At 32.6% G+C, this 18,047-nt stretch overlaps 1 protein-coding gene across 7 annotated transcripts in view; it reads right to left on the bottom strand.

Annotated features, from left to right (window-relative positions):
• Window positions 1-18,047, bottom strand: part of SLIT2 (slit guidance ligand 2) — a 255,689-nt gene that overhangs the window by 22,088 nt on the left and 215,554 nt on the right. For all 7 annotated transcript variants that reach the window (XM_068680008.1, XM_068680003.1, XM_068680007.1 and 4 more), the window contains 4 exons: window positions 14,615-14,739; window positions 14,389-14,486; window positions 12,891-13,030; window positions 167-260 (listed from right to left, as the gene is read on the bottom strand). In XM_068680008.1, coding sequence (XP_068536109.1) covers window positions 167-260; window positions 12,891-13,030; window positions 14,389-14,486; window positions 14,615-14,739 — 457 coding nt within the window. The remainder of the gene's footprint in view (window positions 1-166; window positions 261-12,890; window positions 13,031-14,388; window positions 14,487-14,614; window positions 14,740-18,047) is intronic.

Genomic DNA, 18,047 nt, shown 5'->3' with positions numbered 1-18,047 from the left:
TAGATCTACCTGAAAATAAATGGGTCTATACTATCACAATATTTGATTATAATTGAAATCGGTATTTTGACAATAGAACTTATTTCCACTAAAAGAAAAGAAGTTGAACAGGATAAATAAATAGAAATTTAGACTCAGCTAGACCATGACAATATTTTAAACTTACTTGTAACCTTTGGGTGTCAATATACACTTTGAGTCATGTTGGCAAGGATTCAGGTTTTGAGCACAGAAATCTAGTTTCTCCTCACAGAGCTCACCTGAAATGTAATGTATGTTGTCAACTCAGTGAAAACACCACAATGACCTGAAAATAATTGTATTTTAAAAGTAACTGCTATGATTTTTTTTGTTAACACTAAAAAAAAATACATACCTCATGATACAATGAATAAATTTCACACAGAAATATTGATTTGTACTGTAAGTAATGTATTCCCTGAAAAAACACCTGTTAATACAACTGTCTGACAATATAATTCCAATTACCCAGCAATGAAAACTTGCTTTCTACTTTTTCCTAATTGACACTCCAATAAATACAATTATCTGTTGTCATAATATGTCATAATATACACGTTCTGTGAAAAAAAAAAAAAGAAAAATAATTCCCTGCTGTTAGAAGCTTAACATGGGCTGGATAATCTATACAATATTTTAATATGGTTAAAATAGGATCTCATTGCAACTTTTTGAAAAGTAAACACTTATAGGTACATAAACAGATAACTAATGTCTTGTTCCCTAACTAATCAGAAGACACCATGAATAATGTCCTCACAAATTTTATCACTGGTTTGTAGAAGTATAATTATTCTAGCATCCATAAGAAAAATATTTTAAACCCTATACCTGATGAATTTAGAGACTCGTATTGGGACCTAAAACTATGGAAGGAGCAGAGCTGCTCCTTGTTATTTGCCAAGTGAGTAAAGAAATTGAACTGTGCACCAAAATGCGGAAGAAAAGAGCAGAAGATAGCAGATGTCTTCAGTGCTCAAGTCAAACTTTAATTCAGGAAGAACAATACTTAGCAATCCTCAGTTTTACCCAGCTAAGTGTGGTGCTGGCCAGCAGTGTAGGTAGATCACAGCATGTTTAAGGCCGCCTGCCCCAACCCTCTGCTCAAGCACAGCCATCCATAGCAGGCTACCCAGGACCATGTTCAGGCAGCTTCTGAAGATCTCCAAGGAGGAGACTCCACAGCCTCTCTGGGCAACTTGTGCCAGTTCTCTGTCACCTGCACACCACAGAATTGCTGCCTGATGTTTAGACAGAAACTCCCATGTTCCAGTTCGTGCCCACTGACTCTTGTCTGGGCAGTGGCCACCAATGAAAAGTGCCTGAATGAGCAATCAATAGCTGCTGGAAGGCAGTACAGTACTGAGGATGAGGACAGCATCATCATGAGTGCAGTGTAGGAAAGAAGAAAGGCAGACCACTTAGGGACACATCTTGGGTAGAATCACAAACAGGTGGATTGGAAAAAGGCAGAAAGGTATAGGATAATAACATCAAAATGGAGTTTTAGAGCAGGAATATGAATTAAGATATCTTCCAAAATACATATGTACGTATAAGTGTATGAACCAGCTCATCGGCTACTACTGTCATTAAGCAATAAGGTTTCTAACATCTTAAAGTGCTCCTTGTCAATTTCTCAGAGTGCTTAGCACAACACAAACTACCCTCTGTCTTACATGGGTTTCTCTGGCATCACAGAAGTACACGTAATAATAAACTGAAAGCAACAGTAGATGGTTAAATGTCTATTTTTCTTGTCTTTTTTTTTTTTTTTTTCCTGGGGTTGGGGGGTGGGGAGGGGCAGCTTCAACAGATCCTCCCTAGAAAGCTGTCATTTCCACAGCAAGCATACTTACATACAGTTTAAGACTACATACTATCATGACTACTCAAGACCTCACATATTATTTCCAGAACTTATTTCTTAGGATATGTAAAATCTATTTCAAACGATAGAAAAATAAATAAAATTTAGAGTTGAGGAACAGTCCCTATTAGCAGCAATGACAGAGAAAAAGGCAAAACTGAACAAGAGCTAAGATGGTTAAACAAGAGCATAAAAACACATTGTTAATATATATGTTAAAGTTTTATAAGGCATGGAACCTCACAATAACCTGGAACATGGATAAAAAAAGAAAAACTGCTAGAAAATTGCATCACAGCCCTCCAGCAGGGAAAAAAAAATACAAATAAATAAATAAGATCCAGACTGGTTCCACTGGTTCCATACAAAGGTTTAAAAAACAAGAACAACAACAAAAAACAATATAGCACCTTACCAATTTGCGAGTATTTTCCATACAAAACTAAATAAGCTTTGAATTAACATAAGACAATGGTGTTCAAGCACAGGCTATTTAGCCGACCTTGGGAAAGCTGTCAATGTGATAGTAAATATATTTAGGAAATTGAATGAAGATCAAATACAGGCCACTGAAGATGACTAATACACAGGATTTAAATTCTATCCTCAAAGCCTCTTCAAACTCTCTATGGACTTACTAGTCTTGAAGTGTGAAACTGTTATGGCTAGGTCAGCGCACAAAGAATCCTGAAATACCAGGGATTCTTAGCATCCCATGATATATCAAACAAAAAACAGATCCGTTTCTCTTTTCAAAGGGTTTTTTTGAATTAACTCTTCCACTTAAAGGCCACCAATATTTCAGAGTGAGATATTGTTGAATATGGGATAGAGAATTCATATTTTCAATAACATGCAGTGGAACAAGCAAAAAGCACTTTTTTATGTGCACACACACACATATACATATATATGACAACTCGATTACAAATAATAAAAAAGTATGTTTGTTCAGTACTTATAAGACTAGGACAAAAACCTTTCCAAACATTCCCAAGATTATTAATCCTAATAGTATATCACAGACCTTCCAATATGACACACTGAGCCCATCTTTCCAGAAGGGCTGTAGGTGTCCTGTCTCTGTAGGCACAATAAGAGGTCAGTGGAAAAAAAATAAATAAATACTTTTTCAGAAGGCAAATCAGGACTGGTGTTATAGAAGCAAGCGATCTACTGTCAACTTCACTGAATTGGCATTGATTTTGGTACAGAAGAGAAACTGGGCCATGGCTTAGACAACTATAGACTTCTGAAGTTTTTTGAAGACTTCTAAGTGAGCAGTGTCTAAGCATGTCCACTTTTTATTTTTTTATCCAGGTACTTATAACATAATTTCTTAGAGTACACTGCATTTTAGTAGTCATGAATTGATGGTGTTGATGTCTTCAGAACTACAGTGAAAGTTGAATTACCTCATGAAAAGTTCAGGGATGCTTGAAAAGTCTTAATTCCCAAGTCATAGCTGGGAATCCTGCGTATAGGTTGAGAGTTAAACTAGACATTTAGGATTTAAAAATGCTTACAGTTTTGAAAAGTATCCAATTCAAATTGTAAAATCAATGTTACACCACCAGACCTACTGCAGCCAAATGGTGTGAAAATATCATCAGATGCTTTTGAAATTATGGTCAGATTTTGATTTGAGTAGTTTGTGGAAACTTTCCACTATATAAAGGAGGATTAGAAAAACAAAACTTGTCTTAAAAAGACAGGGCTTTATGTGTTGTGATAGAGTAAAAGGAAGGAAAGTATCTCTGCATTTGGAAATTGTACATAGTGTGAAATAACTTAGAATAATATTGCAGGGATCTTTCAATTAAACAGTTAGCAACCAGGCTAGGAAAGGAAACTGGAATCAACGAAAGGACATGGTAAACATGGCATTCCTTCCATGTGGTGAAGATGTAGTGAAAGGAGAATGTTCAAAGGCCTGTGAACAAAAAGGTCAATTTTACAGGAAGTACAAACTGTTTCATTATAAAGAAACAGTAGAATTCATGACAGACTTGCACAAAGAATCAATAAAATGAAAAAAAAAAACCACTAAGATGGAATCCAAAGAATTTACATCAGATACTGAACTTCTCCGTGAGAATATAAGTAAGAAGAGCACCCTCCCCCGCCCCCACCAAAAAAAAAAAAAAAACACAAACAAACAAAGAAACAAAAAACTAAAACGCCACTAGTTCTTAATTTATACTATTAATATATTTATCTTCTGAGTGGAGCTTTTCTGTAATGAAAACATAACTGTTTGAGGAAAAGTAAATAGAAAAAGTAAGTAGAAATACATGACATGGAATCTGAATCACTGAATAATAGCTTCCTCATAAAGTAACATCTCTTTTAGCATATTGAATAACCAATGTGTTATTCAGAATTTAACTGAGACAAGGGTGAAGGGGAGAAAATAATTTTGTTGAAATGAAGAGAGTGATGAAAGTGAAAAGCTCACTGAAGGAAATACCAGATTTATCTAGTTATGCTTCTTGGCTTTACTGGAAGGAAATGTCAGAGAGTTCTCTGATTTTAAAAAAACATGACATGTTTTTAAAACCATTCTACAAAATAATGTAAAACAATTGTGAAAAAAATTCTCAGTTCAAGGAAGCTTACTACCAATGTTACACTCGTAACAATACCAAGCCTGTTGTAACTGAGCTTGGCTAAGTAACCATGTTTTTGAAGATGACGATGGGAACATTATTGTACACAGAAAAAAAAGCAACAGACTAGTTTGTTTAAAAATAATCAGTACATAAAGTGTCAAAAAAAAAAAAAAAAAAAAAAGAAAAGTTCCAAAACATAATTAGAAACAGTTGTAACTGTTTTCATGAGATATGTGAAAAAGCTATGGAGTCTGCTTTCTGGTACGTAGTAGCACTAAAACCAGTGGAACTCTGTGTCATCGACACAGTTTGAATGAAGACCCTCCAACATCAAAACTGGAATATTTGCTGAGATTTTACCACTAGATATAGATGATGTTTCAGATTTAAACAGTCAGACGGCATTATTCAATATTGTTAATGTGTTGTGTGCAACCAAAGATATAAGTTGCTAGATTCACAGGTTAGTTTTTGTTTCCTCTGTGTATGTTAATACACTTATGATTTGATGAGATTATAAATCATAGAAAAAAATAACTTTGGATTTTCCAATATATAAAGACATATAGTACAACAAATGATAAAGAACAATGCAATGATATGAAAAATGATTTACATCATTGCTATTTTACTAATTGGGCAATAAATTTAAAATATAATTATATAAAGGAATGTGACCCAGTATATTTCTGGATGAAGAGAAGAGCTCTAAGACAAATGAACATGGGCTGCTGAACATTACAGCACATTGAAAATTACAGACAAGCTTACTGAAGAAACAAGCATAAAATCGCCAGTGTATTAGCAAAACTGAGTATGATATTAGAATATAAATTAGAGAAATGATTCAAAAGAAAGAATGGTCAATTTTAATCATCATAATCAGTTTTTTTGCTAGAATACTTATTAATTGCTCCAAAACTAAAATACCAGATACATACTGTAGAATTATGGGTAATTACTAGCACAGCAGGATATTTACACAGTAAATATGTGTACATATTTATCTGTTCCAGCTTCTGAACTTGCCTGCCATAAATTGTGAGTTAACTTCTGCAGTCTGTTTTATAAGCTAGGTATTATAGTCCAAGTGTTTGATTTGGTGTCTCTGTTAATTACTTCTGACTGAAATAGTTAACAGACTGTGGGAATGGTTAGGAAACATTATTGCTACTTAACAAAATATATACAGAAATTGCTGCATTTTTATGAAGTCTTCAGTTTAGCAAACAGTAGACAACAAAGTATTTAAAGTACTGAGCTCTGTATTCACAAAAGACAAAAATATCTAGTCTACAAGGGATAATGTAGCTTATTTATTTTCACAGCTACAGAAGGATGAAGTTTATAATATATAACTTTTTTTTTTTTTTTTTTTTTAATTGGAAAATATTTTTGGAACTTAATTTTAAAGTAAAATTCTAAATGTCATTCATTGCTAGACTTTTCCTGACTTTTACCATTGATCACCTCTGTTCAGCTAAGTCTCATGCTTGTAGATCTGCAAGATGTTTAACATTTAAAAACAGTTTAAAAAGTTTAACATTTTAAATTATTTTGTATTTATGCTGTTTGGCAGAAAAAAAAAAAAGAAAAAAAAAACAAACTTTAGGCAGATAAGGTTTAAGACACTAAAGGAAAACAGAATGATGGATCATCTGCTCCAGCAAAGGGATTGGACTAGATGATCTCTCAAGGTCCCCTCCATTCCCTAGCGTTCTGTGATTCTATGATCATAGACTAGACTCACTAATGGCAGTGATCAAACTAGTAGCAAGTGGCTTAGATTGCCAAGGATATGTACTCCCTCTTCATGAAAATGCAGCCAGAATATTTTAATATACTTCAAATGACTGTACTATTGTATATTATGAGCTTGACTATTAATCTTCATGAAACAGAAAATTTTACATGTGATGAAAAGCAAGGGTTGCAAAGGTATTGTTTTATTCTTAGAAGTTGTAACGTTAATGTGCAATTCTTACAAGACTAAGGATTATGATCCTGATCTAATAAAATAATTAGAACTTTAATCAAGTTTTATATGGTATGATTTGCATTTTATTTGCATGTTTAAACTTTAGGCAGGTACTTATCTGGTTACCAACTCAATTGAAAATGGTAACTTAGCTCCTTTACTGTAGCAGCTAGAAGGCCATGTAATGAAGTTTTGAAAGATATGAAACTAGAATTTACATCCATGTCTAGGGCTTGCCTAAACTGAGATGATTACTTAAAATAATCCTGTTTTCCTACAACTGTCACAATTCAAAAGATGTATGCCATGATAAAGCTGAGTGATCCTTCAAGCAAGTTATAGACCGATAATTGACTTTCATGTTCAGCTGGCAAGAAAATACAAGCATTTATCACACACATCTGCTTAACTTTGATGCTGAACTTAGTTCATATCCCTGGGTCTTTGATAATTTGTTTGTGAGAAATGTATTCTTGATAAAATCAGTAATTTTAACATGTTATAGTTCACACTTGTGTCATACATTCACAATGACTACAGTTCTGTTTAGGACTCATTGCCTTTCTACCTTTTATCACATTGTAAAGACATGCAAAATACAAGCAAGCTAAATTATACGCAAATAACATCTGTTTCAACTTGTAATTGGGACTTGAGTCTTTCCACAGTAGCATCTTCAGTTTACTTTCCATTTAAAAATCCATTTTTTCATGGACATAGGAAATAAGGTTGGGTTTTTGTTTGTTTCATTTACAAAAGAAAATCCTAACATGGTTCAGTTTACACTGCTGGAAATCAGTGACAAAGCAAATTTTATCCATAAGTCACTGATGTCGAACAAGTTATTGTAATCTGCTTGGCTGATTTACTATTAAGCATACAAATATATTTGCAAGGTTAACAAAGAACTCAGTCCTTATATTTCTCTAAACTGAGCTTTCACTTTTTCTAGTTTTTCTCGTGTGAAATACTTTTTATATAATCAAACAGTTTCAATACAGGGACAGTAACAGAACGCTATAGACATAAAAACTTAGAAGTGACAAGGGGGAAAAAAAAAGGGGGGGGGGGGCTATGTTTTTTGTCCAAATAATAACAGTAAAAGGCAAATAGAGGAATATGTCTAAATTGAATACAACCTTAACCATGGAACACCTATAGTTGGAATTACTTTCTGGAAATATTTGTTTCACTCCATCAATTGCAGAGGGTGTTTAGATTCTGAATTTAAGTTGTAAGAATAATTCTCCAGATGTCTAAAATAACCAAAATTGATGGTATACTTGCAGACTTGCTCAACATGCTGTTTAGTGGTTAATGAGAAAGATTTTTCATTACTAGTGAAATATTATATTGTTTTATAGACAGCACAATAGGTTTATCAAATTAACTTGATAGCAAATACACTACAAGATGACTTGACTCATTTGCTTTCAGAACTATACAGTTAGTTGTAGAACTATAAATAACTTTATATAACTTTATATACATATTGTTACTGATAATGTTATTTTTCAGATTGAATAAACCAGCTTGTACAGAAGATACTTTAACTCTGTTAGTGAAATAGGCGTTAGGCAGAAACTTTTAAAACTAAAAAGATCATGAACATCCAAAGTTAGTGTCATAAATATTTCCACCATTACTTTTCCTATAGAATAGTCTGAGCTTAATGTGTTCATTTCAAATATTTTAGATATTTATGGTAAAAAAGTCACAGATATGATAAGAAAGGGGATTGCCATTTTATACTCCAGAAAAATTTCTAGTACCATCATCTAATGAAGAAATTACAGAAAAACAGTGCTATATAATACAGAATACATTAGAATGGAACCAAGGTATGTTTTAAAAACAATGAGACTAAAGATTTCAGAAGATCACCATGTAAACCTTTTTGTTAGTCCTATCAGGATGCACAAATTTCTAATATATCTGGAAGAAAAAAAAAAAAAAAGACAGTGAAAGTAGTATTAAAGTACTCCTGCACAGTGATCTGTAGCTTAAACAAGATTCTTTTGACATGTATTCACAGCTAGATCAAGGTGCCTGATTTGAGGATTTGCAGTGAGCTTTCTAAATGATACCTATATACGATTCATTTGATCTTATTTAAGAACTGAAATCCATGCACCTTTAAGGAAAGGAAAGTGAAAAAAACAAAGTAAGTGAAAATAGGCTTAAAAGACAACTGACCTTTTTCCACTTCATTCAGATTAGCAGCTTGCAGTGACAAAGACAGAAGAGACAAGAGACTTTTTACATTGTAATACAACAGCATAGCACATTAAGCTAATGCACAACTATAGCAGCAAGAGAGGTTGATATAGCAAAATGAAGCAAGCTTCAGAGTCTCACCTACAGCAGAGCAAAACAAACAGAAAAAGTAAGAAGTACATGCCACTGGTGGCATAGGAAAGGTTTTACTTTTGGATCAGTTAGATCTGTGATCTAATGACTGATGGCAATGAGCAAGAGAAATGATCATCTGTAATCTATAGAATGTACATAAAATGACCTGATGTTTACTAGACTGAGTTTAAAATAAAGAAGATGATAATGTTAAGAGAATAGCAGAGTTAAAGAGTGCAGGACATAGTGATGCATTTTAAATGTTTCATTTCTCAAGGTTTCATCAGGCAGTCTGAATGTCTGATGATTGCAATTATTTCCTGTTACTTTACAGTTCCAGTCTGTGATCTTAAGAAAGCTCACAGTATCATGCAAATACCTTTCTTGTCTTTCCACCTGTAATTGTGGATTCCCAGTTCTTAAGCAATAATATAAGCTAATAGGCTTTTATATATATATATATATGTATATACATATATACACGTACTATATATATATACACATAGATATTAAAATCAACAATGCTTAATTGAGAAGTGTCAATTTTCATCAGATTTTTATAAAAGGCAAAAAGTGAATGTTTGGTTTTGCATTATAACATTCCCTATAACTTTTTTTTGTTTGTTTTGTATTTTTTTAATATGTATTTCCAGAGGTGAGATTCCAGTAATTCTTCTACATAAAATGAAAACTTTAAATAAGAATGATTTACAATTCATACCAACAGGTTCCAACTGACTTCTTTCTTATATTATGCTATGTGAAATATAAAGCATGTTTGCAGATAACCATTTACTCAAAAAAAAAAAAAAATAGTTCTGGGCTGGTGCACTTCCACATCCAGTGTATATGTTCTGTGACATCTTGAACATGAACAATTCAACGTATGGCCAATAAAATTAAAAGAGAACAGTCTATGGTGGTATTTTTCTGTTATATACACTGTCCAAGCCTCCAGCACCTTACAGCCCATGGACTTTCTGAGCTAGAGATACCTTTGTATTTAAAAATACAAATATTTTTTAATCTGCTGAATATATAGACAGTTTTCCTGATGTTTAGTTTATTTTTGCCCAGCTAGTACAGGAATTCATCAAGTGAAAAATACCTTCCATAAAAACAAAACAAAAAAACACACCACATTAGCAATATGCAAATCTGGCTTTAACCTGTTAGAACAGATACCAAGATCCAAATGCTTATAAAGTTCCTCTTGAAAAATCATCGTATCTATACTTGTCAGGGATTTTGTTACTTAACTTTGAAATCAAGCTATTGGCCAGGTAAAAAAATGTTACAAATAATTTGGTATCGCATATACACTAGCGGCAACTGTAAGATTACATTGTATTCTGAACACTACCATTTCTAGATCCCAATGTGTCCAGATACTGTCAGTTTAGCTCTTAACGCTTCAAGTTATTTAATTACTACGCAAAATCAGGGATGACAGGTGTAAAAACCAGCTTAATGTTTTACATTTTCTCCTTACAATTTATCTCGATTAAAACTAACTTAAGATCTCACACCTTGTGACTATCTTCAGATGCTTTGTAAGACAGTGTACTGTAGAATTCTGCACTGTATCCTGTAGAATGAAAAAAATGAAATTTTGCTACAACTTATGTCCAATTTATCTATGAAATGAGGCTCTGGTCTTGCATGTGTGTCTGTTTTTGGTAAGGTGTTAGAAAAATATAATGAGATAGTGTAAAATCTCAACAGTTTTTGAGAACAAAACAGCTAAACTTACTGATTACCAATAGATTGTTTTGTTTTATTTTTGAGCTGGTGAGAAGATTCTCACCTATTCGCATGACTTACTGATTTCAGTAACAATTATGACTAGGCATCGAATCTCTAAAAGCAAATCTGTTTTTCTATAAGGATTACTGTTAGGAAACAAGAACACTTGCCATATAAACTCATAGCATTTTCCCTTTAGAGTTAGGCACAAACTGTTCTACAGCAACATCAGGCTCCTCAAAGAAAAGCAATCGCCACTTCCTCAGTGATGAGTCAAATTAAAAAATACACTTTCTTGTATTTTAACTAAAAACAAAACTGCAATACATCAAGTTAAATATCTTACAAATCCTTATGCTTCCCTTTTTGGTCTAACCATATACATATATATATATATGTATATATATATACACACACACATATATATACATATATATATATAGAAATGTTACGATTGAAGTTTCAATTGTAAATGTAAAACATTTCAATTACAATACTACAGAAATACAAGAAGCGCACTTAATCAAAATTTTAGGCTAGTACACATAAACCACATAAACATAAATTTTGTATCCACTCCATGGGTATTTAAGGCAAAGCAGTCCTTCCCATGGAATATTGTGAATACAACAAGCTATTGGCCCTAGCAGTCCAAATGCACCTAGAGCGATGTCGAAAACGAAGAAACAGGTAACAGGCCAAAAAAACTGCGAAGCTGCTGAGGAGAAATGGACGTGCAAATAAACTGTCTGCTATTTAATAAGTACATGAAACCTCCTAGCATGAAATCACCAAACAGGAAGACTCAGCTGGTGTGACTGGTTTGCTCTCTACCATCCTACACAGCAGAGTATCCAATCCTTTTTAAAGGAGATGGTAACTGAATCTCGGGAATCTGAAGCTTGACTCAGACATGGCTAAAATATTAATAATCTGAGAAATAACAAACATCTAACACTACTTATTTAAGCTGTTGCCTGTTATTTTTTTCTAAGGCTTGAATTGTCAGTTGCTTCTAGGTATTAAGGTAACAGTACTTGGCAAATGAGTATGGTTAAGCAGAAGGTTATGTCTAATTTTCCAGATGTGGACCACCCAGTTATTCTTATGTATCTTATTCTGTCAACTTAACCTTTTAACCTATATTGCTTTAGGTATTGTGGCTCATTCTGCATGAAGAAATTTTTTCCAAACATTTACTCAGAATAAGACTGCACATATATTAGATTATGAAGTTGCATTTCTCTTACTGATGTTCTATCATTTTCACTCACTGTGGGTTTCCAAGATTTAAATACTGACTTTAAATTTGAATGCCCTAAATCATTTGGGTAATCCAATAGGTTGCAGAACTAATGATGAAAATACCTTGGATTAAAAAGGTGCTAATTTTGTTTACAACAAATGAAATTACTTCATGAGTTCACCTCTCCTCACAGTCATCCAATGCTCAAATGTAGTGTTCCCTGAGGACATTAAAAAGCTTATCTTACAGCCAAAATAGGATTAATTATAGTTACCATATAGGATGACTAGCTATATCTAATTCCTAGGTTATGGAGGATTTTACCTTTCTTTGTCATGTATTTCAAATCATGGTTTTGTGAATGGAAACTCTAAATTCCTCTAGTGGTTCACTAGCTGACAGAAAATAGATTTCTATAAAAACTGAACAACAGATCAACAGAAACAATAAATCCTAATTCTTGTTCTCCAGTGTTCCTGTTGTAATAGTTCCTAATTCTCACAGAGATTGTGAAAATAAGCAAGAGACCCCCTGTTTCAAAGAAAGAAAGGGTAATGCTTTGGCCTGGCTGCCAACTGATAGAAATGAACAATTTCGCACACTCTAATAATGCTATTTTCTTGTGTGCTAGAGCAGAAAGCATCACAATCTGCATTAATCGTTCTACAGGAGGGCAGGACAGCATCTAGGGATGCCAAATCCAGTTCCCTACTGGCACAGATGGATACTTTTTTGCCCTGGTAGCAGCTTGGACAATATAAAGCAAAAGAAGAATATTTTTCAGAGAGATTCTTCACCAGACTGGTTGGCTTAGGTAAACAGATGTAAGGGACACATTTTGAAAGAACTTTTAAATATCAAAATGTTGTAATTTTAAAACAGAGGAATTAATGAATGGGTGTAAAGTCTACTTTTGACTACAAGCCTTACTGAAGAAAAATATCGAGGGAAACTTGACTTCAAACCAATTGTAGAATGACCACTAATTCATCTGCAAACTGAAAAACATGACTGTTTCTCTATTAGGAATTCTTGAATTACCTGTATGTCTCTTTATACTCTTACCTGTATATTCAGGTGGACAGAGGCAAGTATAGTTATTGATTCCATCCACACAAGTAGAATTATTTTCGCAGTCATTGTCTTCACAGTCATCAACATTTATTTCACAGTTTTCACCTTCAAATCCATCTGCGCAAGTGCACCTATAATACAGAAAATAAAACCAACCACACGAACTTTTTAGCTGGGGAGACCAGACAAGAAATACTGTAATTAATAGGTACATTAATTCATAATCACTAACCTCTCTAAAGGAAAATGGATGATATGGTATAAAAAAAAAACACATATAACAAACATTACCAAAATATTTTAACATGTTAATTTACAGAAAAAAGCAACAATAACAATTTGTGCCTTTATTTTTAGTTAAAGGAGCTTAAATTTCATAACTGGGCACTCCTTTAGAAACACCTGTTATATTATAAAATGAGATTATATTTCTTTTATTTATTTTTGTTATTTTAAACACATGGAAAATTTAATTTAAACACGTGGACAATTAAATGCACCATCATAAAGCTCTGTTTAAAGTTCCAAGTACAATACATGTATTAATGTAAAAACAAAGACTATATAAACTCTTCAAAGCTGTAACTTTTATTTATGCAAAACAAATATATAAAAAGGTAGTAAATGTAAAAGGTCACTCAAATATGACCATGAATACATTTACATGCAATTTGTAGTATCTATAACTCCTGCAACTTTGATTATAAGATTGCTTTAATTTTCAAAATATGTAGTGTTTAAACAAGTAAATTAAAAAGGTCAAATTCTGAGATGTGATTATGTCACTTTAAATTCTAGAGGCGTAATATTGAGATGTATATGCTTAATTTTTAATAGAAAACTAATCTTTGGGCAGAATTTAGAATAAAAAATAAGAATAATGTCTTAATGAATTGCAGGATAATGAATTGTTTCTTTCTGAAGTGTCATTTTTAACAAGCTTGAGGTGTAGATTATTAAATGACTAATAATTTCACAGAAGAATGCTAAAGAACTTTATTTCATAATTCATGAAGTACATCTGGAGTAATTGTACTGTGTGATTAAATAACTCAAGATTAAAAACGCTCACAGCATGTTTATCTGCTGGCATAGTGAGTTTCAAATGAATCATTAATTTTCTGTTTCACTGGGATTTACATTTTATCATTTACATGCTGTCTGTTGAAATAATACACACAACAACAGATGAATTGTGAGATTTTTTTCAGCAGGGATCTAGCCAGCTATTAATTAGCATAATGGAGTCAATACTATGTTGTCTTGACCTGATAAGCCTCAACTAATCACAATCATTTGTTGTTTTTAACAGTTTCAGAGCTTTAGCTTTCCATGGACAGTAACATGTTCTGAAAACTTGAGAAGCACTGAAAACCTGACTTTGTGGTGCAATTAACAAAGAGAACCCAAAGATTAACACCAAAGTTATTTCATATACTATAAGAGTCAACAGATTTCCATTCTGATATTACAATTAAAAACAATTTACCAAAACCCATCTTTTTCTCCTTCTTTCAGATGACAAGTTCCACCATGGTTGCATGGGTTACTGATGCAGGCATGAATAGGAATATCACAATCTTGACCCTATGCAGGGAACAAGGACATCATTTAAGAAAATACAGACTCTAGTGGAGTAAATTAAAACTCCTTGTAAATGTTAAAAAGGAGAGGCTTACATTTCAGTAATATTTTTTTCCTCTTCATTCACCTACCTTGAAACCATATGGGCAAGTACATCTATAGAAGTCAACTGGATCATTGTTGCAGGTTCCATCATTTTTACATGGATTCGATAAACATGGGTTACACTTTGCAAGAATATTAACATCCACGGGCCCTTAAAAATACAAATGTGATAGTCATAAACGAACTAACACTGATTTATACTTGATAGGATATATTTTTGCATTGCTCTAATTTTTAAAACAATGTTTGTATTTTAGGCTGTGGTATTTCTACAAGAATTGACTGTCCGTAATTCCTCTAACATGCCCAAACACATTTACAGTTTAATTTTGTTCGTTTGATTTTTAATTATCGTTTTTAAAAAAGTAAAAAGCTGACCTAAAAGTGATTCCTATATCCCCATTATCTGAAATCTGCACAGCTTTGATCCATGATAATTACCTTTCCTTTTTATTTAATGAAAAATACAATTTCAGCTTTATTTTTTATTTTTTTTTTTTTTTTTTTTTTTTGTTTGTTTGTTTGTTTTTTGTTTTTTGTTTTAATTGTTTGTTTCATGATCACATAGGACTAATGGCAAAAATGAACTGGCAGAATTACCTGTAAATTGGTCTAATGTCTCTGAACTATAACGTTTTGAACTATAATGTGAACTATAACTATATCATCCAAGCTATCTCACCATAAGTATGTCTGTATTGCAGCTTGCTCTGTTATGAAGTCAGCCCAGTTCTTTACATTGCTGCATTAGTTGAGCCTCAAAATAGCCACAGACTATACCATGAATCTATGTGCAAATGAGGACTGCCATCAATGCCTGGTCATGTTTCTGATATTAATGATTATAACAACAGAATTTAGAAATGAATAATGACAAAATCTAGTTTCACAAGCCAGACAGAGCTGTGACTAAGATCTTTAGCGTATGTAAATCTTATCCCTATAATAAAAATATTTATTATACATTTATTTTTCATTGCTTTACAATTGTAATTTTTTTCCCACATTGAATTTTCAAATTAAAAACCATCAAGTATTGGTTTTTTTTTGTTTTTTTTTTGCCAGACAACCAAAGAAATTACTAGTTATTTGTCTAAATTTAGAAATCACCTGCTTATAATAATGCTTCCTTTTCTTATGTTTTATGAAAATTGAAAGATTGATTACTGTAAAACAAAACAGGGTTGAATTGGCCAAATGCCTATTAAGAGAATGAACACACCTTCTCTACTGCTTCCGGCTTTATTGCCTGATGACATTATTGCCTCCAGCTTATTTTCATATTTAACCAATGGAAAAAAATCTATACTTATCTACAGATAATTTGTAAATTTCAAAGAATAACCAGTGATTTCACCAGTGACAGACACACAAACACACACACAAAAAAGACTTCTCAGACCTACTGGTGGTGGAACTGCCTGATTGCTCTCATCAAAATGAGCCAGACTGCAATGTTTTTCAAACCAACAGGCCACTGTTACTGAGGTATGGCGGGTTTTGTTTTGTTTTGTCTTTATTCTCTTAACTTTCTTATTTTTTTTCTTTGAAAATTAAACTCAGATAAGTCATTGAAAAGGAGCTGGCATGGAAGGAAGCCATATGATTACAAAGATACAGTAGGGATGCTGGGAATAGGCTGACAAATTTTTCTTTTTATCTGCAGTTGCTGGTATCCATCTGTGTCACAGTTTGCAAGCAAATGCAAGGAGATGAACATGGTAATTTGTGACAATTGCCAAAGTCACCATCTGTATGGATCATTGACTATTCTTGTCTTCATTACCTTATTTTGAAAGAAAAATCTATAGTTGATTATAGTTTGTTAAAGCAGCAAACAGTAAAGGTAGGTGAGTTGAAACAAACACCACAGAATTGACATACAGAAAGTCTTGCCTATTTACTGTAGACTATTTATGGTTATTGATAGATTGTATTAAAATGTTCAGTGAAAAATATATGGAGTGAGAAGCACATACGTAAAAGAAGATAAATTGTAACACTGTTCTGTAGCTTTAAAGTCTCTGCTTCCTTGTCTCAACTGATTAGGCTGAACATTATGGCCTCATTTCTACTTTTTATTAAATGAACTGACAATTATTTGGCATGAAATAAAAAAATATTCAGTAACTGAGGTTATTTTCCTATATGGATTAGCAATCTAAATTTCACTTCTGAAAAAGAGCCAGCAAATGCAAACACAATTCCCAGCAAGATAGTAAACAACACTGATCTGATTTTGTGTCATAAGCATTTATTTCAAATTATTAAGTATGGAGGATCCAATGAAAATGAACATCAATTTGATTTATCATTTTTCAGCTACAAGATAAAAAAAAAAAAGTTTTAGATTTTTTTTTTTTTTTTACTTAAGTCTAATGAAAAGGAAGTTCTGGAACCTATTCTAATTTTCACTATATCATTCCTTCCCTTATCTGCTTGCATGTGTTAAAAGACCTGCATATGAAAAGAAAACATTCTGTATGAAATAGAATACCCTATTTTTAACTATTAACACTGCAGAAATATATATATATGTCCTTGAATAAGCCATAACTGAAAAACAAACAAACAAACAGAAAAAAAAAAAAAACAAACAAAAAACGAAACTTAAAATAAAAGCAAAATAAACACTGTTCTTTCATAAAGAGTGAAAAACCAAATGCATATTATTTTATTGATAAATATACACACACACACTCATTTATTTGTCTAATATTTTTGAAGAAAAGCATAATATAAACTCTCCCAAGACCAGATTCTACAGAAACCTTTGCAAGAAAACTTGAAATCCTGACTTTTTATGACTCAGGACACTATTTGCTCTTGCAAATGGCCTCAAAATCAGTATCTGCAGAGTCACTTATATCACAACTGCTAATGAAGACACTGATTTCAGTACAATGCAGTGGCAACGATCATTTCAACTGCATTTTTCAGACCCTGAATCTATGCTTTTAAAATACAAACCTTTTCATATAACTGTATTAAATGATATATCATGAAGAGTCAGTTCTAAATTCATCAAAGGGAGAAACAAACAGTAAACATGCATGTCTTAGGAAAGAAGTCTGTCTGAGGTTCACAAAAGGAAGGTCAGAAGGTTTGTTCTTAAACATATCACCCATTCCATCACTTACAACCTTACCTGGTATCAGAAAACCACAAGGCCCTGGAATCTCTAGAAGCAGGGCATGGATGGTAAAGGAGTAAAAGATTGAGAATCTGTTAGAGGCCACATTAAAAAAAAATAAAATAAAAAACCCCATAAACCTAGAAAAAACATCTGCAAGAAGAAAACACTAAGATGGTTCCTGGAGGAAAGTAATTTATAAAGTTTCATAAATTAAATTTATGGAATTTTATAACTGAGACTTCATTTTAAAATGCTCATTTTCACAGGAAACTATTCTTATGTGACTCAAATTCAAGCACCAATTTCACTTTGAACTGAATCCA

The sequence above is a fragment of the Anas acuta genome, chromosome 4 (genome assembly GCF_963932015.1).
Source record: "Anas acuta chromosome 4, bAnaAcu1.1, whole genome shotgun sequence".
In the NCBI taxonomy this organism is placed as follows: Eukaryota; Metazoa; Chordata; class Aves; order Anseriformes; family Anatidae; genus Anas; species Anas acuta.
Note: the sequence above shows the minus strand (reverse complement) of the source record. Positions and strands in the feature narration are given on the sequence as shown.